The 22,396-nt window shown below is 39.2% G+C and overlaps 1 protein-coding gene across 2 annotated transcripts in view; it reads right to left on the bottom strand.

Annotated features, from left to right (window-relative positions):
- The window catches only part of RAB28 (RAB28, member RAS oncogene family), a 175,395-nt gene that overhangs the window by 74,841 nt on the left and 78,158 nt on the right, over positions 1-22,396 (bottom strand). For both annotated transcript variants that reach the window (XM_073610032.1, XM_073610024.1), the window contains exon 4: positions 19,756-19,885. In XM_073610032.1, coding sequence (XP_073466133.1) covers positions 19,756-19,885 — 130 coding nt within the window. The remainder of the gene's footprint in view (positions 1-19,755; positions 19,886-22,396) is intronic.

Genomic DNA, 22,396 nt, shown 5'->3' with positions numbered 1-22,396 from the left:
TGCAAAGAATACCCAATCATATGCACGGAAAATAAAAAAACATTTTTGCTTGTACATGACTGGATGATGGAAGTAACATGAGCTTCCCTTGCAAAAATGCAAGTTTTTCTTGTAAAGGGAACAAGCCTATTTGCCTTTAGTAAATCAGTCCAACTGTATTAAATGTATTTTTTGCAATTATTTGCATTTAAAAGGCTGTAGATAATTCCCCCTTATTATTTACAAATGTAATTAATAATACAACCAATAAGAATGCAGGCACATTTTGAATGACATGAATGTCACCTAAAATGTGTAACATTGTTTAAATCCTATTTACTGAGCAGAACAGTTGCATGTGTCTTTTTCATCTATTAGCTATAGGAGAAGTACATAAACAGTCAGATAATGAGCAAACACATAAATATTTACTAGTTAGAAAAAAGAAAAACCACTAGCTATTCTAGTTCGCAGTTTGTATTCTCTCTTCTCATCGGGTGCTTTGTGAAATGATACAAAGTGTTTGGCATTCCCTGTATCCATTCTGACTAATCAATGTGCTGCAGTGATAGGCAAATAAAAGCCTATTTCACTGTAATGATGTGTCCAGACTTCCCTCAAGTCAGGTGGTTACTCGCAGTTAATGATCTGTGACATGCCACACAAGTAGCTCTAAAAAGAAGTATTATCCGCTGCATGTGCAACAATATTTGCTTTATGGATGGCTAAATGAATGAAGACATTCAATGTGACTGTAAAAAAAAAAAAAAAAAAAAAGGTTTAAAAAAAAAAAAATCAAAAGAAAACTTACAAGTAACATGTTTCTCCGAGTGAACATTTTCCATTAATACTTAACCTTTTGCTGGAGTAGTGCAACCACATGTAATGGCTATATCCAGGAAGCCGGAAAGTTACCCATAGTTAATTTTTTATTCGCTGCTATAAACAGAATGTTTTATACTCTTAAATGTAAAAGATTGCCAGCCTCTCAAGGATTAGCCATCAAACTCTGATGTCACGCTAGGGAGAGCCGAAAATTTCAGCTTACAGTCTCTGAATTATGCCGATCGTTATGACTGCCGTATGAAGAACACCACACAAACAGGAAACAGATACCGATCGCTTTAATTAAATGTACATTGAACTTAAATCCCAAACTTGTTAAGACACGGACGTGGCTAATAAAAACCGGATTGTCAATCGGGGCCACAAGAGAGTTAAATGTACGGGGCTCCATATCTCCCATCACCTTCAGACGCTCCAGACATTCACACATTTTGTGTTTATAATTTTATTTCATTTACTAGACTCAACTTTTGTCCACCATATGTCCACTGTAGATTAACCATTCTCTGGGGTACAATTAGGGGTTCTCCATTTATTGCAAGAAGACCTGAATATGAAGGACAGGGCCAGAAACAACATTTCTAGCTAAACCAAAAACAGAAGTACATTCAGACAAAAAAAGCTAAAGTTTACGTAGCATTTTTTTTTTCTTATTAAACATATGTTGACATTTAGCTACAAACCAAGAATGGAATTTACGATACTAAAGATATTTATTTGACACTACTGCAAGAGTGGAGATGATACAAGCAGCAGGGATGAGGGATTCTAGTGCAAAATTTCAGATTACACATTATTAATTTTACTATGAAAACTCAGTTTCATGTATTGTTCTGCCAAGGTGAAGCTTTTTATTGAGAAAAAAGTTCCACTTTTTTTTCCTTTCAGTTACAGGGTTTTTATTTTTTATTTTGTGGAGGTGTAATAAGTATGATTGGTGCGGTTTTTCCGCTGAAAAATGATTTTTGCTGAAATTTCAGGGAATCGAAAACTCCCACTATCACTCATTCCATATCATAAAAAATATTTTTTGTTAGTTTGATAAGAAACATAAATTACATTTTAGCATTTTCGTAATATTAAATTTGTAGAATGAATACAAAAATTGCTGTATCCATGCTCTGCAGTAATGTAACAGCTGGGAGGAGGACCCACAATGCTCAGCTGGGTTTCAAGTGTTGGATAACAGCAACGTCTTTACCTCATTATGGGAGAATAGATTTTAAACACCGCTCACAACAAAAGGTAAGTATTAACCACTTCCACCCCCTTCCAGTCCCGGTCATTTTCAGTTTTCAACACGGTCACACTATGAATGACAATTACTCAGTCATTTAACATTGTACCCAAATTAATATTATATGTATTTATTTTTTTAGACAGAGCTTTCTTTTTCATGGTATTTATTCATCACTGGGTTTTTTTTATTTTTTGCGATACAAATAAATAATGACCATTAATTAAAAAAAAAAAAAAAAAAAAAAAAGTTTGCTTTGTTTTCGTTATAACATTTTGTAAATAAACAAACAATCTTTCTTCATAAATGTAGGCCAACATGTATTCTATTCCATTACAAATAACCCAAATTTATTTATATTATTTAGTCCGTGTGAAACTTAGAGTCTACAAACTATGGTATATACCGTATATTAGAAAACTGATTGAGTCCTGATGTACTGACTGCCTCTCTTATTTTTTGAGACCCGAAAATGCCAGGATGCATGGTAAGTTTTAAGTTATTTCTGCCAAAATTCTTTGGAAAATGGTGAGTGTACATTTTTTTTTTTTTTTACCACAAAGTTGTCATTTTAATAAGTTAAAGTGATATTAAAGTGGTTCTAAAAGCAGAAGGTTTCTTACCTTAAAGTGATTATAAAGCTTAGTTTTTTTTTTTTTTTAAATAATAAACATGTCATACATACCTCCACTGTGCAGTTCGTTTTGCACAGAGTGGCCCCGATCCTCGACTTCTGGGGTCCCCTGGCAGCGCTGGTAGCTCCTCCCCGCATTGTATAACCCCCTGTGAGAAGCGCTCTCCCGGGGGGTTACCTTGTGAGCGTGCTCACAAGTCCAGCATTTGCGTCCATAGACGCAGAATGCCAGGCTCGGCCCCGCCCCCCCGTCATTGGATTTGAGTGACAGTGGCAGGAGCCAATGACTGTGCTGCTATCAATCTATCCAAACAAGAGCCCAGACAATGGGCAGAGGGGTAGTGGGTGTCTCTTTAAATCGCATTCCCTCTGTTCTCAGCTGTATAAGAGCTTGGGGGAGGAGAAGCAGCAGTACACTGAGCTTTCCAGTGAATGGTTATGCGGGGGGGGGGGCATCAGGACATGTCTGATCATTGGAGGAGAGCAGGCAGAGTTCCCAGCACAGCTAGAGAGCTTATCAAGGTGTGCTCTCACACACTCTCCAAACATCGCAGGGAAGCAACACTTCCCTAGATCGGAGCTTGCGTTCCACCGATTGTGTATCCGAAACCACAGCTCCCGGATATGACGTAATGTGTACCAAGTTAGTCCCGCCTTACGCGTTTCGTCACATGGACGTCATCTGAGGCGTGGAACGCAAGCTCCGATCTAGGGAAGCGTTGCTTCCCCGTGATGTTTGGAGAGTGTGTGTCTGCGAGCTCCCTCTCCCTTTTAACTTTAATTTAACTTCTTTGATTCGTCTGAATTTAAACTCTTAATAAAGAAGTTATACGGAGTCACACTATGCGGATCGTTTGTTCTTTTTTATAACATATACATGTGGCTCTACGTTGCAGAGAGGGGACAGTGGAGTCTCCTCCTTTTTTCCACCCATGGACGGTCCTTTGCCCTGAAGCTGAGAACTAGAGGGATATTTTAACCCTGTGAATGGGATTAATACTTCACGCTTCTACCCCTGCAGGGTTGAGGCGCTCTGGTGAGTGAAAACACATAAGGGGAACACAGTCACCAATGCCAACACGTTTTTTTCATGTCTATATTTTAAGAAGATTTTCACTAATTGGACGGAGCACTATGTTACTTTTTATGGACACTTATTTTTGATTTTTATTCTCATCAGATATTACTAACAGTAGTCATTTTTTAATCTGTATACATGTTTACATATGCATTGCACAGCTTGCTAGAAGTACATTGATTGTATGCATTTTTACTTGCATATTGATGTGTATATATATATTATATATATATATATATATAATTTTTTTTTTGCACTTATTAATTTTCAGCACTTGTCACTTTATATGATAGGAAGGATTTTCTCTTGGTGGATATACATGTCTCTTATTCCATAAAAATCCTACCTATCAATTTTATTTATTTTTTTAACGTTTGTTTCCACTTTTACCCCCCTTCATGACCAGGCCATTTTTTGCGATACACCACTGCATTACTTTAATAGACAATTGCACAGTCGTGCGACGCTGTACCCAAATAAAACTGATGTCCCTCACAAATAGAGCTTTCTTTTAGTGGTATTTCATCACTTTTGTGGTTTTTATTTTTTGCGCTATAAACAAAAAAAGACAGACAATTTTGAAAAAAAAAAAAAAATTTTTTTTTCACTTTCTGCTATAATACAAATCTAATAAAAAAAATGTAAAAAATCTAATTTCTTCATCGATTTAGGCCAATATTTATTCTGCTACATATTTTTGGTTAAGAAAAATCCCAATAAGCATATATTGATTGGTTTATGCAAAAGTTACCGCATCTACAAATTATGAGATATATTTTTGGAATTTTTATTTATTTTAATTTTTTTACTAGTAATGGCAGCGATCAGTGACTTATAGCAGGACTGCGATATTGCGACGGACAAAACAGGCACCTGACACTTTTTGGGGACCAGTGACACTAATACAGTGATCAGTGCTAAAAAAATTATGCACGGTCACTGTACTAATGACACTGGCAAGGAAGGTGATAACATCAGGGGCGATCAACACCTTCCCTGCCAGGGGGTGCTTGAACTGTTGGAAGGCAGAGATCCTTGTTTCTGCTTATCACCCTTAGGCATATGTAATGTATAGAGTTTCAGGGTCAGGATTAAAAGAGAAGTATGACCAAAGCTTTTTTGGCTCTACTTCTCCTATATATCACAAGAGTGAAGTTTGTTCTACACTCTGGTGACCAGTTTTCACTCAGCCGGTCCAGGCTGGGGAAAGACCCTACTTTACAGCCAGGATCCGCCCAGATGCCTGGCCCAGGAACTGGCTCAGCCTCAAAATCACTGCACAGCCTGCTCTAGCTGTGTCATTTTGGAAGCTCAGCTTGCACACTGAGCATTTAGTGTGAGCGTACACACTGCAATAATTACTACTGGATGCCTGGCTCCTGAGGACAGGCCCATCACAATGGGGATTGCGCCCGGGACATGGGGATGAATGGTTAGGACCATACCATATGCATTAAACACCAATGTCCAATTTGCTGTGCAATTGAAAGGGTACAATAGCAATTTATCCCTGCTGTTGTTCATTTTCTTTAGTAACTCGGCCAATTATGTCTGTGTTGAATAATGTTTTGCTATCAATATTACTTTTATTTGTCTATATGTTTGGGTATCAACATGTTTTTAAAGGCCTAGAGCTGAACCTAAAACTTGGGTTGTCTCTAAAACAGTAATTGAGGGGAACTCTTGCAATGTGGACACTTGTTCCGATGACACTCTAGAATTCCCTCACTTTGGAAGGATTTCCTTCTACTTCCGGCTTTGGATGTAGGACAAGAAGTGAAGGGAAATCTTCCCAAAGGTACCAGATGGCAAAAAAAAAAAAAATACAGGGGTTAAAAATCCTCCCTCATCTCTCTATACAAAATGTTTTTAAAAAATGTATTTAATTCTACTTTTAAGATTTTACTTCTATCTGTAAACCTAAAATGAACCCTCATTTCCTGTCCATGTGACGCATCTACAAGAAATTGGATTAGTGGGGGGGTTCTCAGGACAGGAAAGCACAAACAGCAATAAGAAGACCATTAGATGGTTTAACGCTTCTCCACTATGTTCAAAAGGTTTTGCTGTTTGCGTCCACAATGGAGAGATGTCTGATCCTGGTAGAAAGTAAGGGAAATTTTCCACAAATGAAAAGGGCACTGCCCTTGCAACGTGTAAGCTACAGTGGATATAAAAAGTCTACACACCCCTAGTAAAATGTCAGGTTTCTGTGATATAAAAAAAAAAAAGAGACAAACATAAATTATTTCAGAACTTTTTCCACCTTTAATGTGACCTATAAACTGTACAACTCAATTGAAAAACAAACTGAAATCTTTTTTTTTTTTGGGGGGGGGGGGGGGGGGGGAGTAAAAATAAAAATAAATAAATAATGTGGTTGCATAAGTGTGCACACCCTCTTAAAACTGGGGATGTAGCTGTGTTCAGAATTAAGCAATCACATTCAAACTCATGTTAAATAGGAGTCAGTACACCCCTGCCATCATTTAAAGTGCCTTAGAATAACCCCAAATAAAGTTCAGCTGTTCTAGTAGGTCTTTCCTGACATTTTCTTAGTCGCATCCTACAGCAAAAGCCATGATTCACAGAGAGCTTCCAAAGCATCAGAGGGATCTCATTGTTAAAAGGTATCAGTGAGGAGAAGGGTACAAAAGAATTTCCAAGGCATTAGATATACCAAGAAACACAGTGAAGACAATCAAGTGGAAAAAATATGACACAACAGTGACATTACCAAGAACTGGACTTCCCTCCAAAATTGATGAAATGACTAGAAGAAAACTGGTCAGGGAAGCTGCCAAGAGGCCTACAGCAACATTAAAGGAGCTGCAGGAATATCTGGCAAGTACTGGCTGTGTGATACATGTGACAACAATCTCACATATTCTTCATATATCTGGACTATGGGGTAGAGTGGCAAGACCGAAGCCTTTTCTTACGAAGAAAAATATCCAAGCCCAGCTAAATTTTGCAAAAACATATCTGAAGTCTCCCAAAAGCATGTGAAAAAATGTCTTATGGTCTGATGAAAGCAAGGTTGAACTTTTTGGCCATAATTTCAAAAGATATGTTTGGTGCAAAAACAACACTGCACATCACCAAAAGAACACCATGCACGCCGTGAAGCATGGGGGTGGCAGCATCATGCTTTGGGGCTGTTTTTCTTCAGCTGGAACAAGGGCCTTAGTCAACGTAAAGGGAATTATGAACAGTTCCAAATACCAGTCAATATTGGCACAAAACCTTCAGGCTTCTGCTAGAAGCTAAACATGGAGAGAAACTTCATCTTTCAACATGACAATGACCCAAAGCATACATCCAAATCAAAAAAGGAATGGCTTCACCAGAAGAAGATTAAAGTTTTGGAATGGCCCAGCCAGAGCCCAGACCTGAATCCGATTGACAATCTGTGGGGTGATCTGAAGAGAGCTGTGCACAGGAGATGCCCTCGAATTCTGACAGATTTGGAGTGTTTTTGCAAAGAAGAGTGGGCAAATAGTGGCAAGTCAAGATGCTGATAGACTCATACTCAAAAAGACTGAGTGCTGTAAAAAAAATCAAAAGATGCTTTAACATAGTATTAGTTCAGGGTGTGCACACTTATGCAAACATATTATTTTATTTTTTTATTTTTTACTTCACTCCACCTAAAAGATTTCATTTTGTTGTTCAACTGAGTTGTACAGTTTATAGGTCACATTAAAAGGTGGAAAAAGTTCTGAAATTATTTATCTTTGTCTCATTTTTTTTACATCAAAGAAACCTGACATTAACAGGGGTGTGTAGACTTTTTATATCCACTGTACACCCCTGCGGATTGAGACTGGTTTGACTATTGGCTTTCAGCTATGTACCTTTGTGAGTACATTGGATTGTATTTCTTTCACAATAAAGGGTCTTATGATAATGCATTAGGCTGCTGTGCCTGCTCTGATTTTTCAGGGTCAGAAAAAGTCACCAAACTTGAACTCTCAGTGCCGGTTCACACTGGAGGCGACCTGTTAAGAGACTTAGCCGCCCGACAAGTCGCGCTCTATGCAGTGCAATGGAACCGTTCTAATGGGAGCGATTCAAGTCGCTCCGACTTAGAAAAAGGTTCCTGTACTACTTGGGGGTGACTTCGGAGCGGCTTGCATTGACTTCTATTAAAGAAGTCGTTTGCAAGCCGCATTGAGGTCGTGCTGTGCGGAGTGGCTTCAGAGTCGGACGACTTTGAAGCTGCCCCAGTGTGAACCAGCACTAAACCCTATTAAAAGATGTACTGCTGATTGTTCTTACTCATTCTAGACTTTGGCAGTTTTTACCAGCTAGAGTGGCTGCATTTTATGAGCTGAAGTATACTCCAAGTATTGAGATTTTTTTTTTCTTGTTGAGCTGGACTGAACTTGATTTATGAAATGGTGGGAAACCCGCTGAAGGATTTGCTTAGTGAAGTGGCAGATGAGGTGTGGGGAGTCCGATACAGGAGCCTGGCAGCAGAAATTTCAATGGATTTCAATTTGACGTCAGAGGTAACCAGATGTGGCTAGAAACAAGACTGCTGCTTTGAAGTGGTATGAACGGGGCAAAGCATTCTGGTATGGATTGTTACGTTGTTTTAGAAAATTCCTAGAGTTTAATTTTCACATTCATAAATTATCAACTTCTGTCAGGAACTTAAAATTGGAAAAGAACACACTAAAATATTTGCACTACTAAAGAAAAAAGAAAATCAACAAGCTTAGTATATTTCTCCCAAAACGGGGACTAATAAATAGGCATACTTTCCATTTTTTTGTGTTTCCAGGTCATTGGACTGCTACAGACAAAAATGAATAAAACAGTTCACAGCAACTTTCAGATACTAGTTCCAGACACTTAGCATGAGGGCATATTGGTATAAACTGAACCAGTGCTTTGCCAATGCAAGTTCAATCTACTGAGATTTTACCTTCCTTTGTTCCTCCCCCTCATCAACATAGTAAATACTTTTTTAAATGAAACCTTTTGTCTTTTCCTACATATCGTAAAATTACAAAATGCTTTTAAAGGAGGATATCAGTCTGGAAGAATGGGCGTTCCTAGGCAGGCTGCACAAACTGCTCTAGGTAATACCCACATGTGATCCGATCAGAAAGGTAAGTCAATTTCTATGCCACATCCCTAAGTTTGATGCACCAAAACTATATTAATAGTATAAATTTGGGAGTTTTGAGGCACATTTTATTTCATTCCCTTAAAATTGGACAATATTAGTCCATATGACAACAGACTATAGTAAAATACAATTGTAAAACACTCAATCTCACATACTGTAATTGCACGTGATAGTCTTCACAGCCAATGCATTTCTTGGACATGGTTCTCTTCATCACGAGCTAACAATACAGACTTTTGTTAATGCCATCTAGATAGAATGACAAACTTTTAGTAATAATATCAATTTATAACAAAATGTCACATATCATGCTGTGACTTTCCCCAGAGACTGCAACATATGTGCCTAGATAGTTCCACTCATTAGCCCAACCATACATCACATAGGGTTCCCAAGGGGAGCCCTCTCCCCCTTCTCCTCCTCCAACCTCCAATATGGATTTTATCTATTTATTTATTTTGAAACCCTTTTCGATAATTTTCGTATATTGTAAATACTACCTCATGACTTAGCGTCATCCATTTATTTATATTCATTTTAAAGGAACATAGGGACTATTTACCTTATCATGGAATAAAGTTAATTTGTTGGGGGGCCATTGTTAGTCTATGTCTTTGTCCCAACAATTCCAAAAAATAATAATAAAAAAAAAAAAATTATATTATATATATATATATATATATATATATATATATATATATTATATTATATATTCATTTCCAAGACACTTCCATGTCCAAGAAATGCGTTGAGCTGTAAAGACTATCACGTGCAATTACTGCAGTATTTGGGATTAAATTGTTTTACAATTTTATTTTACTATAGTCTTGTTGTCATATGGACTAATATTGTCCAATTTTAAGGAAATTAAATAAAATGTTACGTTTTACCAAAAATGTGCCTCAAAAGTCACACATTTATAATATGAATTTAGTTTTCGATGCACCCACATGTGATGCTTAGCCTTCCTGACTGAAAGCACCAAAACCTAAAAAATGAAAAGATCGGGCCATGTAAGGCTGGGGAGAAAAGGTCTAGGTGATGTTGGCGCTTCCTCTATTGACGACATAAGCAATTAAATGAGAGTAAGCAATTTCAGTATTAGAGAGGAGCCTGTACAATTGTGCAAGACTAAAGCCCTGCACACATGGGCAGAATGTCAGGAGACATTTACCAGTACAAAAAAAAAAAATGCAGACATTCTGCCCATGTGTATGTCAGTCTATCCAACAGAAGCAGGCTGTTCGGCAAGCTTCTGTTGGGCGTGCATGCTGGAAAACCAGCAGCCGTTCGACTCCCGATCAGCGCTCTCAGCCAATGACAAAGAGAGCTGATCAGTGTTCTGGCGGGGGGGGGGGTGTCCCCCTTTAAGAACACAACAGCACAGCAGGGGAGATCGCTGAACTAACCTCGCATGGTTAGTATAGCGGCTCCGACCGGAGCGGTCAGTCTTTTAGGTGCAAAAAAAAAAGCGTACCCAGCTTAAGGCTGTTGTTCAGCTTTATTGCCACCATTCCCAGATGCACATATTTCCTTTTTCATTTGCCCCTCCAAATAGCAACACATGATGGGGAGTGATGCTCATCTATACCTGGCAGCAATGAAATTAAAATGGAAATAAAGGAAAAGCAAGTATATGCTACTGGGGGCATTACGGCAAATCTGTTGCTTTTCCCTCTATGATCAGCCATAATTCTTTCTTCGATGAAACAAAATAACAACAAATATTATATACTGCAAAAAAAAAAAAGGATAATGATGAAAATGATATGTCTATATATAAATATGTTTATGAATATATAACCTCCAGAATACCATGCTTCAGATTATTAGACAACAGTAGTGGGTGGATCACAAAAGTGTGTTGTTAATATACAAATCTTTTGGCACATAACACAATTCTTATATATTTGTTTCCAGCATGTATAGAACTGATCTACCCTTTAAAAATGGCAACTTTCTACCTTTCCATATTACATGATGGATCTCAATTCATTGGTTTCTTTTAGTTTGAGTCTATGAATGAAAGCGCCAAAGTTTCTTTAGCGGTTTATGGAAATGAATGTTTATGTTGTGTTTAAAATGGAATACATAATGTAGTGTTTTGTTATGTTCCTAAATTCAGCGTGATGCCAGCGATCAAATTAACACTCTGCTGCCACCTTTTACAGGATGGAGATATATCCTGTATTAAAATAGAAAAATCATTCTGTCCACTTTCATGCTATAAAGTGCTAACTTCTTTTTCTAGCCGAAGCGCTCCATGACATTGGACAAGAACTTTCACATACAGCAATTATATTTTACATGGTATTTTGCATTTTTATTAAAGCGGCATTTGAGGAAAGTGGGTCACTGTATACCACCTCAAAATCTCAGAGTAAACCTGTGAAGATAAGCATACAGAGGCTGACAAGGGTCTGAACTCCTGCATGATTATTTTAGGCCTTTGACACACAAAGCTCAATCAAGCCAATGGCTCAAAGAGCTTGAACCTTATAAGAAGACGTATGCAAAAACAATTCTCTCATTTTTGCTTTAACCATTAGATTTTACAATATGAGGCACCCACCTACACTTGATTAAATTATAACTAAAAGGAAAAACTTTTGTTTAGCTTTTGGATAGAATGGTGAGAGATTTAAACGCCTGTCAGTTTTTGTTGCGGTCTGTGCCTCCGTCAACAGATTCACCCTCTCTATTTGTCCTGTTTACCATTAGCATTGAAAGTGAAAGTAAAAGAAAATCCCTAATTTTGGGTTGTCCCCAGAAAAGTAAAAAAGAGGGTTAGTCTTCCAATGGGGACACTAGTTCTGGTGACCTGGGGACAGTCTCTTAATTTGCTGGGATTTCCTCTCACTTCCTGTTTGGCTATGGACAGGAAGTGAAGGGAAATCTCCACAATGGAACACAGATGGCTAAAAAAAAAAAAAATCTGACAAGGGTTATAACCCTCCCTTACTTTATCCAAAATGAAAAAAAAGTTTTGCCTATAGTTCTACTTTAACTCTTTTGCGTACAAAGGTCACTGAAGCCTATATACCCAGAACAATTTTTTTAAAACACATACAGTGAAATACTTTTATTTTGTATGCTGCTGTTTTAATGAATACCTGCACTGTTTTTATAATTTTTTTTATAATTGTCTGACAAGTGGAAAAAATGTCATCATATAATTATATCAGACAATTACAGTATTAAATGCCACCCCACACACTGCAGTGGCCTCTACAAGCAGGAACTATTATTTTTTGCATGAAGCAATAAGCTTGTATGGGATCACCATGTTACAACTGGCATAGTGATCAAAAAGATGGGGAACCACTCTAATTCGTATCTGATCCTTGGTGGGGACTAAAGCCTGCAGTGACAGCCAGGTATGACAGCTAGCAGTCACAAATGGTATCGACTGAAAGTTGTCAAAGTGAACCATGATATACAGTCTCTTAAGTGCAGGGCATCCTGCAAAAGAATGGTAAAATATAAAGTGTGGAAGGGATGGGTTTAAACTACATTTGATTACTGAACAGTTTTAACTAGAAAATCAGCTGATAGATCTCTTCTCTTTGTTACCTATCAGGGTTTTGCAACAGACACCCCCTTCTTTCACACCCAAACCTACTCACAGCGCCAGTGTCCACTACATATATACTGCACACAACTAGTCAGCTAGTTAAAGTCTGGCTGTTACCTATAACTAAGGCTCCCAACCAGAACTGGAGCCTAACTACCATATGCAATGGCCATTCCAGAACAAGCACATTACTGGGCATTATGTTGCACAGGTGCGCACTGCCCTGTCACTAGCATACCTTTCAGGAAGCAGGTAAAAAAGACTCCAGTGATGGTCAGAAGCCTTCGCTATGACATGTATGGACTTCCGTTATCTTTGAAAAGCTTCTCATAATCACCATTTGGTAGCCAATGCATATGTAGAGCAGTAAAATGGGTCTCCATTTGCAAGGAGACATTTGGAAACCACTTCTTTTGAACATTAATAGAGGTCAGCAATAAGGACATTTCAAGAAGTTCAAATTTCTCCAAATGGGTCATAGCAGTTAAAGTAAGTAAAGCATGCTTCTAACTTATTAACCAAAAGGGTTATATTTTTTTCTAAAATTATCAAGGGGTTATGCTATATGAACATTTTATATGCAGACACAAAATAATTCTGAAGTCCAGTGCAACTCTAGTTAATAAGTTCATCCAAAACTAATAACAGTTTTGGATAGGTGCTGGTTGGTAACTCAACCATTGTCCTGTTATTTTTCTCCGTTAATTTGATGGTTAAAACTGAGGAACTTTCCATCACAGGAAGTCTAAGGTTTTGTTTATATGGGGTACATTAGTGCATGCTTCGTGATTAAGCACACGGGGATGCCAGGTGCTGGGTGCATCTCCATGCAGACAGTCCCACTAATGTCTATTAGGACACAGTGACTGCACAGACACAGTCACTGCCCTTAGCTTGACATTTGTGCCTCCGGAGCTGTGCACTCACACCTGTACAAATGTCAAATTGGGAGCAGCGGCTGTGTCCAAGCCACTGCTGTGCTCCAATTAAAATAAATGGGACTGCCTGCACAGGGATGCATGAACACCTGTGCATCCCTGTGCGGGTAAACATGGTTCTCACATGGGCACACACTGATATGTCCTGTGTGAACGAGGCTGAACTCTCTCTGCCAAATGCCTATTATTTTACATTACAAAGAATTGTATGAGAAGGAATTAGACTCCTTCTGCTTCAAAACCAGTACTCATTTTAAAGCCCATGTTTGGGTGGAATTTGTTCCCCATCCCTCATAACCTATCTCCACCATCACTTTGCTCTTCACAGCATCTCTTCTTATACTGCGTACACACGATTGCACATTCTGACAACAAAATCCATGTTTTTTTTCCGACGGATGTTGGCTTAAAACTGGTCTTGCATACACACGGTCACACAAATCTTGTCGGAAATTCCAAACGTCAAGAACGCGGTGACGTACAACACGTACAACGTGCCGAGAAAAATTAAGTTCAATAGCCAGTGCGGCCCTTCTGCTTGATTCCGAGCATGCGTGGAATTTTGTGCATTGGAACTGTGTAGACACGATCGGAATTTCCAACAATAGATTTTGTTGTCGGAAAATTTGAGATCCAGATTTCAAATTTTTGATTGTCGGAAATTCTGACTGAAATTGTCCGATGGAGGCTACACATGGTCGGAATTTCCGACAACAAGCTCCCATCAAACATTTCCCATCGGAAAATCCGACAGTGTGTACGCAGCAGAGGAGCAAAGACCGGCAATGATCATGGCTTCATCATGCAGCTGCACTCTTCTGGAGCCTGAGATGACCCCGCTGCTGGACGGTTAAGTCTCCACATTCCCCAAGCAGCAACATGTATACTAGAAGAAAGGCCGTACCACTCTGCAGTCCAAAAAAAAAAAATAAAAAACTCAGGACCCAGGGTATTACATAACAGATTTAGATGTATCTGGAGCTTCTAAACTTTTTTTTGTTGTTAATTTGCTTTTTTGTTTATTTTTATTGCAGCAGTGCCTATTTAGAGGATGGTGGGGGTTATTGTAAGGGTAGTGTCGCTTTCATTTTAAAGTCTTCACCCAACTTTACATATCATCAGCTATACATTTTTAAAAATTCAGTCATTTAGAAGATAAAGATAATGCCACCAAGATAAATATATGAAAAGAGAAATATCGAAGGGAATCAGTAGAGTGATAAAAAAAAAAGTGGGCTGGCATTTATTTACAGGAATGAAAAAAGTATAACAAAGAATCTATTCCACTGATAAAAAATGGCTTTCTGAGAGGAGTGTTATAACACTCATAGATCATGGCTGAAAGCAAGGAAGACCAGTTAAAAAGTACATTAACATGTAACCTTTAAACTTCACGCTGTAACAGCCCATCACTTTTCTCAGAGAGATAGCCATACTAGGACAATTAATCACAGCTACAGCGTACATAGAGTCAACATTCTTAATTAGGGTCGACACACACTCCTCCTTGCCCATATCTGTCAGGAAGGCTGTTTAAAAAGTTGACTTATTAGTCCGTATTAGTGAGCTGTGGAAGGGTTCTGTTTAATATCTCTAGGTTGAAATAATTCATCCATCCGGGGTACACTGGTGCCTGATAATTCCTACCCTTACTAGAGGCTGAAGATAACCGCTGGCCCTTGGACTATCAAAGGCGCTATAAATCAACAAGAGTGCAGCTCCCATACATCCTGGGTTAATATCTGTTTATAATATCTCCGCTGAGAATGTAGGTTTGACACTTTAGGAATCATTGTAGAGAGTGAACAGGCAAAGCAGGTAATGTTACTTAAGAACACAAAAATAAGATTAAGCGGTGGACATTTTTCAAACATATGATGTGCTAAAAGCCATCCTTGCGCACCAAATATTGAGTGTCCACCCATATTTTATTTAAAACTTAAATCCAGCAAAACTTTTAGTTTTTTTGAGAAGGTTACCATTTCTTTCAGATTTTTATTACGGTCTGTTTTCCTTTAGCCTAGTACACACTATCAGTTGTTTTGTCGTTCAACCCAGTGGGCTGAAGGAAAAAAAACTGAAGAGCTCAGGAGGAGATCCTGTACTAACAATATGACGTTAGTACAGCGATCTCCCCAGTGAGCTATTGTGGGGGGGGGGGGGGGGGGCACAGATGAAAGAACACTGGCAGGGACCAATGAAAGGATACTGATGGGGATGGGGAGGAACACTGATGGTGGGGGACAGATGAGCGGTCGCTAATGGTGGGGGAAAGATGGTGAGGGACAGGTGAGGGGTTACAAATGGTGAGGAAAAGATGAGGGGGGCACTGAGGGATACTGATGGTGGGGGTCACTAATAGCAGGGGACATTGACAGCAGGAGACAGATTAGGGGGAGACTGATGGTGGGGAAAAGATGAGGGGGACACTGAGGGATACTGATGGTGGGGGTCACTAATAGCAGGGGACATTGATGGCAGGAGACAGATTAGGGGGAGACTGATGGTGGGGAAAGATGAGGGGGAGACTGATGGTGGGGGTCCCTAATGAGGATTCTCTGATGAGGGGTAAACTCATGTGTGGGCTCTGATAAGGAGTTTCTGATGTGAGGGGAACTTGATGAGGAGTCTCTGATGTGGGGATCACTAATGAGGGGGGGGGGGGCCTGATGAGGGGGTGATGACACAATATGTGATTGCAGTTTGTGCATAAAAAAAAGGATGCACACGAAAGTGGATAGCAACATAAAAACTGACTGAAATGCACATGAAAACGAATGGAAACTGATATGAAACTTATGTAAACTGATGTCTCTGCAAGTGAAATCTGCATTGTTTTCACATCAGTTTTCATGCATGTACAGTGTGAATGAGCCCTTAAAAATATACTGAATTTAAATTAATAACTCCATTATTATTTGTATTTTTATTTTTTATACCTTCCTGGAGTTCAGCTTTAACCTGCAGAAAATGCAGGCGACAGATGAAAGGACACTGATGGGGGGACGACACTGACGGTGGGGGACAGATGAAAGGACACTGATGGGGGGACGACACTGATGGTGGGGGACAGATGAAAGGACACTGATGGGGGGACGACACTGACGGTGGGGGGACGACACTGACGGTGGGGGGACAGATGAAAGGACACTGACGGCGGGTGCATAAAAAAGATGCACATGAAAACTGATGTCAACATGCATAAAAACTGACTTAAACACGCATGTAAACTGATGTCTCTGCAAGCTTTCATGCACGTATAGTGTGAACGAGCCCTTAAAAATATACAGACTATAAATAAATACATAACTGCATCATTAGTTGTTTTTTATATATTTCTGGAGTTCAGCTTTAACCTGCAGAGGATATTATACAATCTGATTAAACTAATTTATGAGAAATCATCAAACTTGTCTTTTTGCACTCAAAATACTAGCAGAAGTTGATAGACCGGGATCTGTGTAATAAGGGACCTACATCTGTAAGCTTTACAATTTAATACGCATCTACTAGCAAGTAGGTTTAGATGATAATGTAAAAGAGCTATCACTAGGGAATACAGCTCTTCCTACAGTATGTGCAAGTTTTATTGCAGAGTGCAATCAAATGGTTTTGCTTCCACACAAGCAAATTAGCCCCTATGGCCTATATCAGCCTTGCTCTACTTTGAGAGGAACTCTTGGAAAAAAATTCAGGTCTCAGGGAGCCCTTGCTAATAATGAGTATATCTACAGCACACGGTACATAAGAGTGATGGCTATGGTCACCAGGAAGAATGCTTCTTACACGTGTGGTCATTGAGAAGAATCCCCCCCTTACAGATAGCTAAGATCATAGCTGTCAGTGGATACTTATTTAAGGGAGGAATAAATTGCTCATTGATTAAGGAATTTATAGCAACCTCTGGAGAAACCCTAGGGTTTCACGGCACCATGGTTCGGAAAGACTGGTCTACACAAATAAGTTCTGCAACCTCACACCAGCTCATTCCAGTTGCCCGAAAATATCACCAATGTCAATCTAGCTAGAAGAAGAAGAGAAAAACTCTGGGCCTGTGATCAAAGGGGCTCCACTGGGACACACAAACTGAAGACTAACACAGATACTATAATATCATACAAGAAAGGAATTAGTATTGAAGACTTAGGAAATATCTACCATGTAGTTTTCCAACATTTCAATAGCCCCTGGACCATCACATTATAATCAATATCTGGTTTAAAGCTGAACTCTAGGCAGATGTAATAGACATGCATAAATGGAGCTCTGTAATCAATAATACATCAGTAAATGTACTTTAAAAGAGAAGTTTACCTTTCTGAACATGTTACATGCTACACCCATATTTAGGGTGTAACATGTTCAGTATCTGCCCCCTCCCCCACCTGCATGGCCGCAAATACAACTACTGTCAGCCTTTGCAGCTTATAGTGCTCAGTGAACTACCAGGGCACTGATGAGCACTCTAGGTAGTTCACCAAGATTCCTGTCATTTATGAACTGTCTGCCCGTATTGGAGGTATGAGCAGATAGGTTTCTGTATGCAGTTCCATACTAACCGGTATAATCTAGGCCATGCAGTGTAAAAATGCTTGCTTGTGCAAAAAACATATGTAATAATTCACAAAGCATAGTTGTACAAATACAAATATGATATCAGGACAAGTGAATGTAGTTTTACATGTGCCAAGGTGCTTCAAATACACTACAAAAAAAAAAAAATACAGTGCCGTGAAAAAGTATTTACCCTTTTCTGTTATTTTTGCATATTTATCACAGTAAAATGATTCAGATCATCAAATGAATTTTAATGTTACACAACCATAACCCGAATAAATACAAAATGCAGTTTTTAAATGATTTTATTTATTAAAGGGAAAAAAACCTGTCCAAACCTGGCCCTATGTGAATAAGTAATTGCCCCCCCCCCCCAACCCCCACCTTGCTAAATCATGAATGAACTGTGATTAACCAAATTTTTTGGAAAGATGAGTTAAATTTCAGTTACTGCCAGACCTGTTGAATCAAAAAAAATCACTTAAATAGAAGCTATCTGACAAAGTGAAGCACGCTGAAAGATCTCAAGAAGCAACACATCATGCAGCGGTTGAAATTCAAAAACAGATGAGCAACAAAAGTAATTGACATAAGTCAGTCTGGAAAGGGTTACAAAGCCATTTCTAAGGCTCTGGGACTCCAGCGAACCATTGTGAGAGCCATTATCCACTAATAGGAGAAAACATGGAACAGTGGTAAAACTTCCCAGGAGCGGCTTCCGATGGAAAATGTCAGATCGGAGCGTGTTGTTGGAAATTCCGACCGTGTGTGGGCTCCATCGGACATTTTCCATCGGATTTTCCGACACACAAAGTTGGAGAGCAGGAGATAAAATTTTCCGACAACAAAATCCGTTGTCGGAAATTCCGATCGTGTGTACACAAATCCGACGGACAAAGTGCCACACATGCTCAGAATAAATAAAAGAGATGAAAGCTATTGGCCACTGCCCCATTTATAGTCCCGACGTACGTGTTTTACGTCACCGCATTTAGAACGATCGGATTTTCCGACAACTTTGTGTGACCGTGTGTATGCAAGACAAGTTTGAGCCAACATCCGTCGGAAAAAATCCTAGGATTTTGTTGTCGGAATGTCCGAACAAAGTCCGACCGTGTGTACGGGGCATAAGAGCACAACGACAACTCATTTAGGAGGTCATAAAAGAACCCAGAACAACAGCTGAAGAACTGCAGGCCTCACTTGCTTCAGTTAAGGTTGGTGTTCATGATTAAAAAATAAGAGACTGGGCAAAAATGGCATCCATTAGTTTGGCATGCAAATTTGTTTGATCTGTATTGTTTAAAGCAGGGTTCCACCCTTAAGGGGAAGCCTCACTTGTTTGCACCCTTACCCCCTCCACTGCCACATTTGGCACTTTTTATGGCTCAGATCTCCGCCCCCCCCCCCCCCCACTTTCCCCTGCAGTCTTCTGGGACACATTTGAAGTATTTGTAGTGGCGGACTTTGAAAAAAAAATGGGGGGGGGGGGGGCTGGAGCCTGGAGCTTCCCTTTAGGTGTGACAAATATGCAAAAAGCAAAATAAAAAAATCAGGAAGGGGGGGCAAATACGTTTTCACAGCACTGTATAAGGCAATTGTGCCACAAGGGAGACTTATAGTTTGCACAGCTATTTGAATTGCTGGTTGGTTACACAGGGAGATGCTGTGGACTTTCTTCCACATCTCCAACACCTTCATTTGCGCCTCCCATCATAAATATCCAAGCTTGAACTGTGTGGACCATTATTACTAAGATTTTTTAAACTTACTTTTGTTGCCTATCAGCGCTACAAACGGCTGTGTTTCTGACTCTTCGTTCGCCTTCTTCACCATGGAAAACCAATCTTCTAAGTTCTCAAAACTTTGGTAGTTGGTGATATCATATACCAGCAAAACTCCCTGAGATAAGGAGACATTACAATGTTATTTATTCTGGAATACAAAATTCCCAGGATATGCAACTCATCTAACAATTAGCACATGTAATGTATTAACAACTGTTAGTGCAATGTTTACCTGTGAGACAAAAACTAATGACAGACATGTTTAGATCCTATGACAAATATTAATATTGTGCTACACTATCAGGATTAACTAAGGTTATCTGTAGGTGGCACCGGGAAAAAAAAAAGTATGCTTAGAGTAAGATAATTATTTCAACAAAGATAACAACATGACTGCTGAATAACACTATCATTACCAAGAACAGATATTTAAGTAAAACTCTAGTTTTGCATCTCAAAAACAGAGCTGCTTCAAAGACAGATTGGAAGCTACTCTTAGCTCTTTGCAGCAGTGCCAAAAAGGTCTGTATAAAACGTATATATATATATATATATATATATATATATATATATATTATATTATATTTTACACACACACACACAGTTGTGCTCATAAATTTACAATTTATGATTTCTTGGCCATTTTTTAGAGAATATGAATGACAACACTAAAACTTTTCTTTCACTCATGGTCTCATGGTTAGTGTTTGGCTGAAGCCATTTATTATCAATCAAGTGTGTTTACTCTCTTTTTTTTAAATTTCTTTATTATTTATTGCAAAGTTCCTTAAATACAGCCACGTCATTTTTGTATACATGGATACATTTAGTCGACATATTCCGAGAAGCCAAAAACAAAACAAGACTTGAAGGAATCATTGACAATTTAAGAATTGCTTTGCCTATATGGTAGCATTCATAAACATAGAATCCAGGAGGCCTAAAGTGCCTCTAAAAACATTTACCATGCTAACCAAAACATTGGAGGTTCATCATTTAAGTGAGTGAATCACCTTACTAACAGAAACTGAATGATCTTTATGTTTCTTATGGTCACTACAATTATATTACAGCCGTGGCAACGGCTGCGGTGCAGAGACGTAGCTTTGAGGAGAGAAAAAGAGGAGAGAGGGGGAGAGCGGAAGGGGGGAGAAGAAAAAAAAAGGGGGGGGGGGGGTATCCTACTCCCGCACGGTTAACAAACGTCACAGTATAATGCTCTGTGCGTTGGGAAAATTAATTCAATTAGGTTTTGGAGTGAGCCAGCTCCTGCAGGTACGCATTTGTGCAAATGAAGTGTCTCCAGGGCCTCCACCTGTCTCGGAATTGTTCTTCCGTGTTATGTAGAGTAGCTGTCAATTCCTCCATACGGAGAATACAATTGACTTTGGAATACCACAGGACCCTGGTTGGTGGTTGAGGTTGCCTCCACAACGCAGGGATACACGCCCTTGCTGCATTGAGGAGTTGCGTTGTCAGTGTCTTTTTATATTTCCGAATGGATCTCTCCGTCAGGTGTAGGAGACATGCGGCCAGGTTACAGGTTACAGTGTCTTGCAAAAGTATTCACCCCCCTTGGCTTTTTACTTATTTTGTTACATTACAGCCTTTAGTTCATGTTTTTTTAATCTGAATTATATGTGATGGATCAGAATACAATAGTCTAAGTTGGTCAAGTAAAATTAGAAAAATATATACATAAAACAATTTTTCAGATATAAAAAACTGATAATTGGCATCTGCGTATGTATTCACCCCCTTTGTTATGAAGCCCATAAAAAGCTCTGGTGCAACCAATTACCTTCAGAAGTCACATAATTCGTGAAATGATGTCCACCTGTGTGCAATCTAAGTGTCACATGATCTACACACCTTTTTGAAAGGCCCCAGAGGTTGCAACACCTAAGCAAGAGGCACCACTAACCAAACACTGCCATGAAGACCAAGGAAATCTTCAAACAAGTAAGGGACAATGTTGATGAGAAGTACAAGTCAGGGTTAGGTTATAAAAAAATATCCATCTTTGATGATTCCTAGGAGCACCATCAAATCTATCATAACCAAATGGAAAGAACATGGCACAACAGCAAATCTGCCAAGAGATGGCCGCACACCAAAACTCACGGATCGGGCAAGGAGGGCATTGATTAGAGAGGCAGCATAGAGACCTAAGGTAACCCTGGAGGAGCTGCAGAGTTCCACAGCAGAGACTAAAGTATCTGTACATAAGACAATAATAAGCCGTACGCTCCATAGAGTTGGGCTTTATGGCAGAGTGGGCAGAAGAAAGCCATTACTTTCAGCAAAAAACAAAATGGAACGTTCCGAGTTTGCAAAAAAGGCATGTGGGAGACTCCCAAAATGTATGGAGGAAGGTGCTCTGGTCTGATGAGACTAAAATTGCACTTTTTGGCTATCAAAGAAAATGCTATGTCTGGTGCAGACCCAACACATTACATCCCCCAAAGAACACCATCCCCACAGTGAAACATGGTGGTGGCAGCATCATGCTGTGGAGATGTTTTTCAGCAGTCGGGACTGGGAAACTGGTCAGAGTTGAGGGAAAGATGGATGGTGCTAAATACAGGGATATTCTTGAGCAAAATCTGTACCACTCTGTGTGTGA

This window comes from Aquarana catesbeiana, linkage group LG01 (genome assembly GCF_042186555.1).
Source record: "Aquarana catesbeiana isolate 2022-GZ linkage group LG01, ASM4218655v1, whole genome shotgun sequence".
Lineage (NCBI taxonomy): Eukaryota > Metazoa > Chordata > Amphibia > Anura > Ranidae > Aquarana > Aquarana catesbeiana.
The sequence above is the reverse complement of the archived record's forward strand: the minus strand, read 5'-3'. Positions and strand labels throughout refer to the sequence as shown.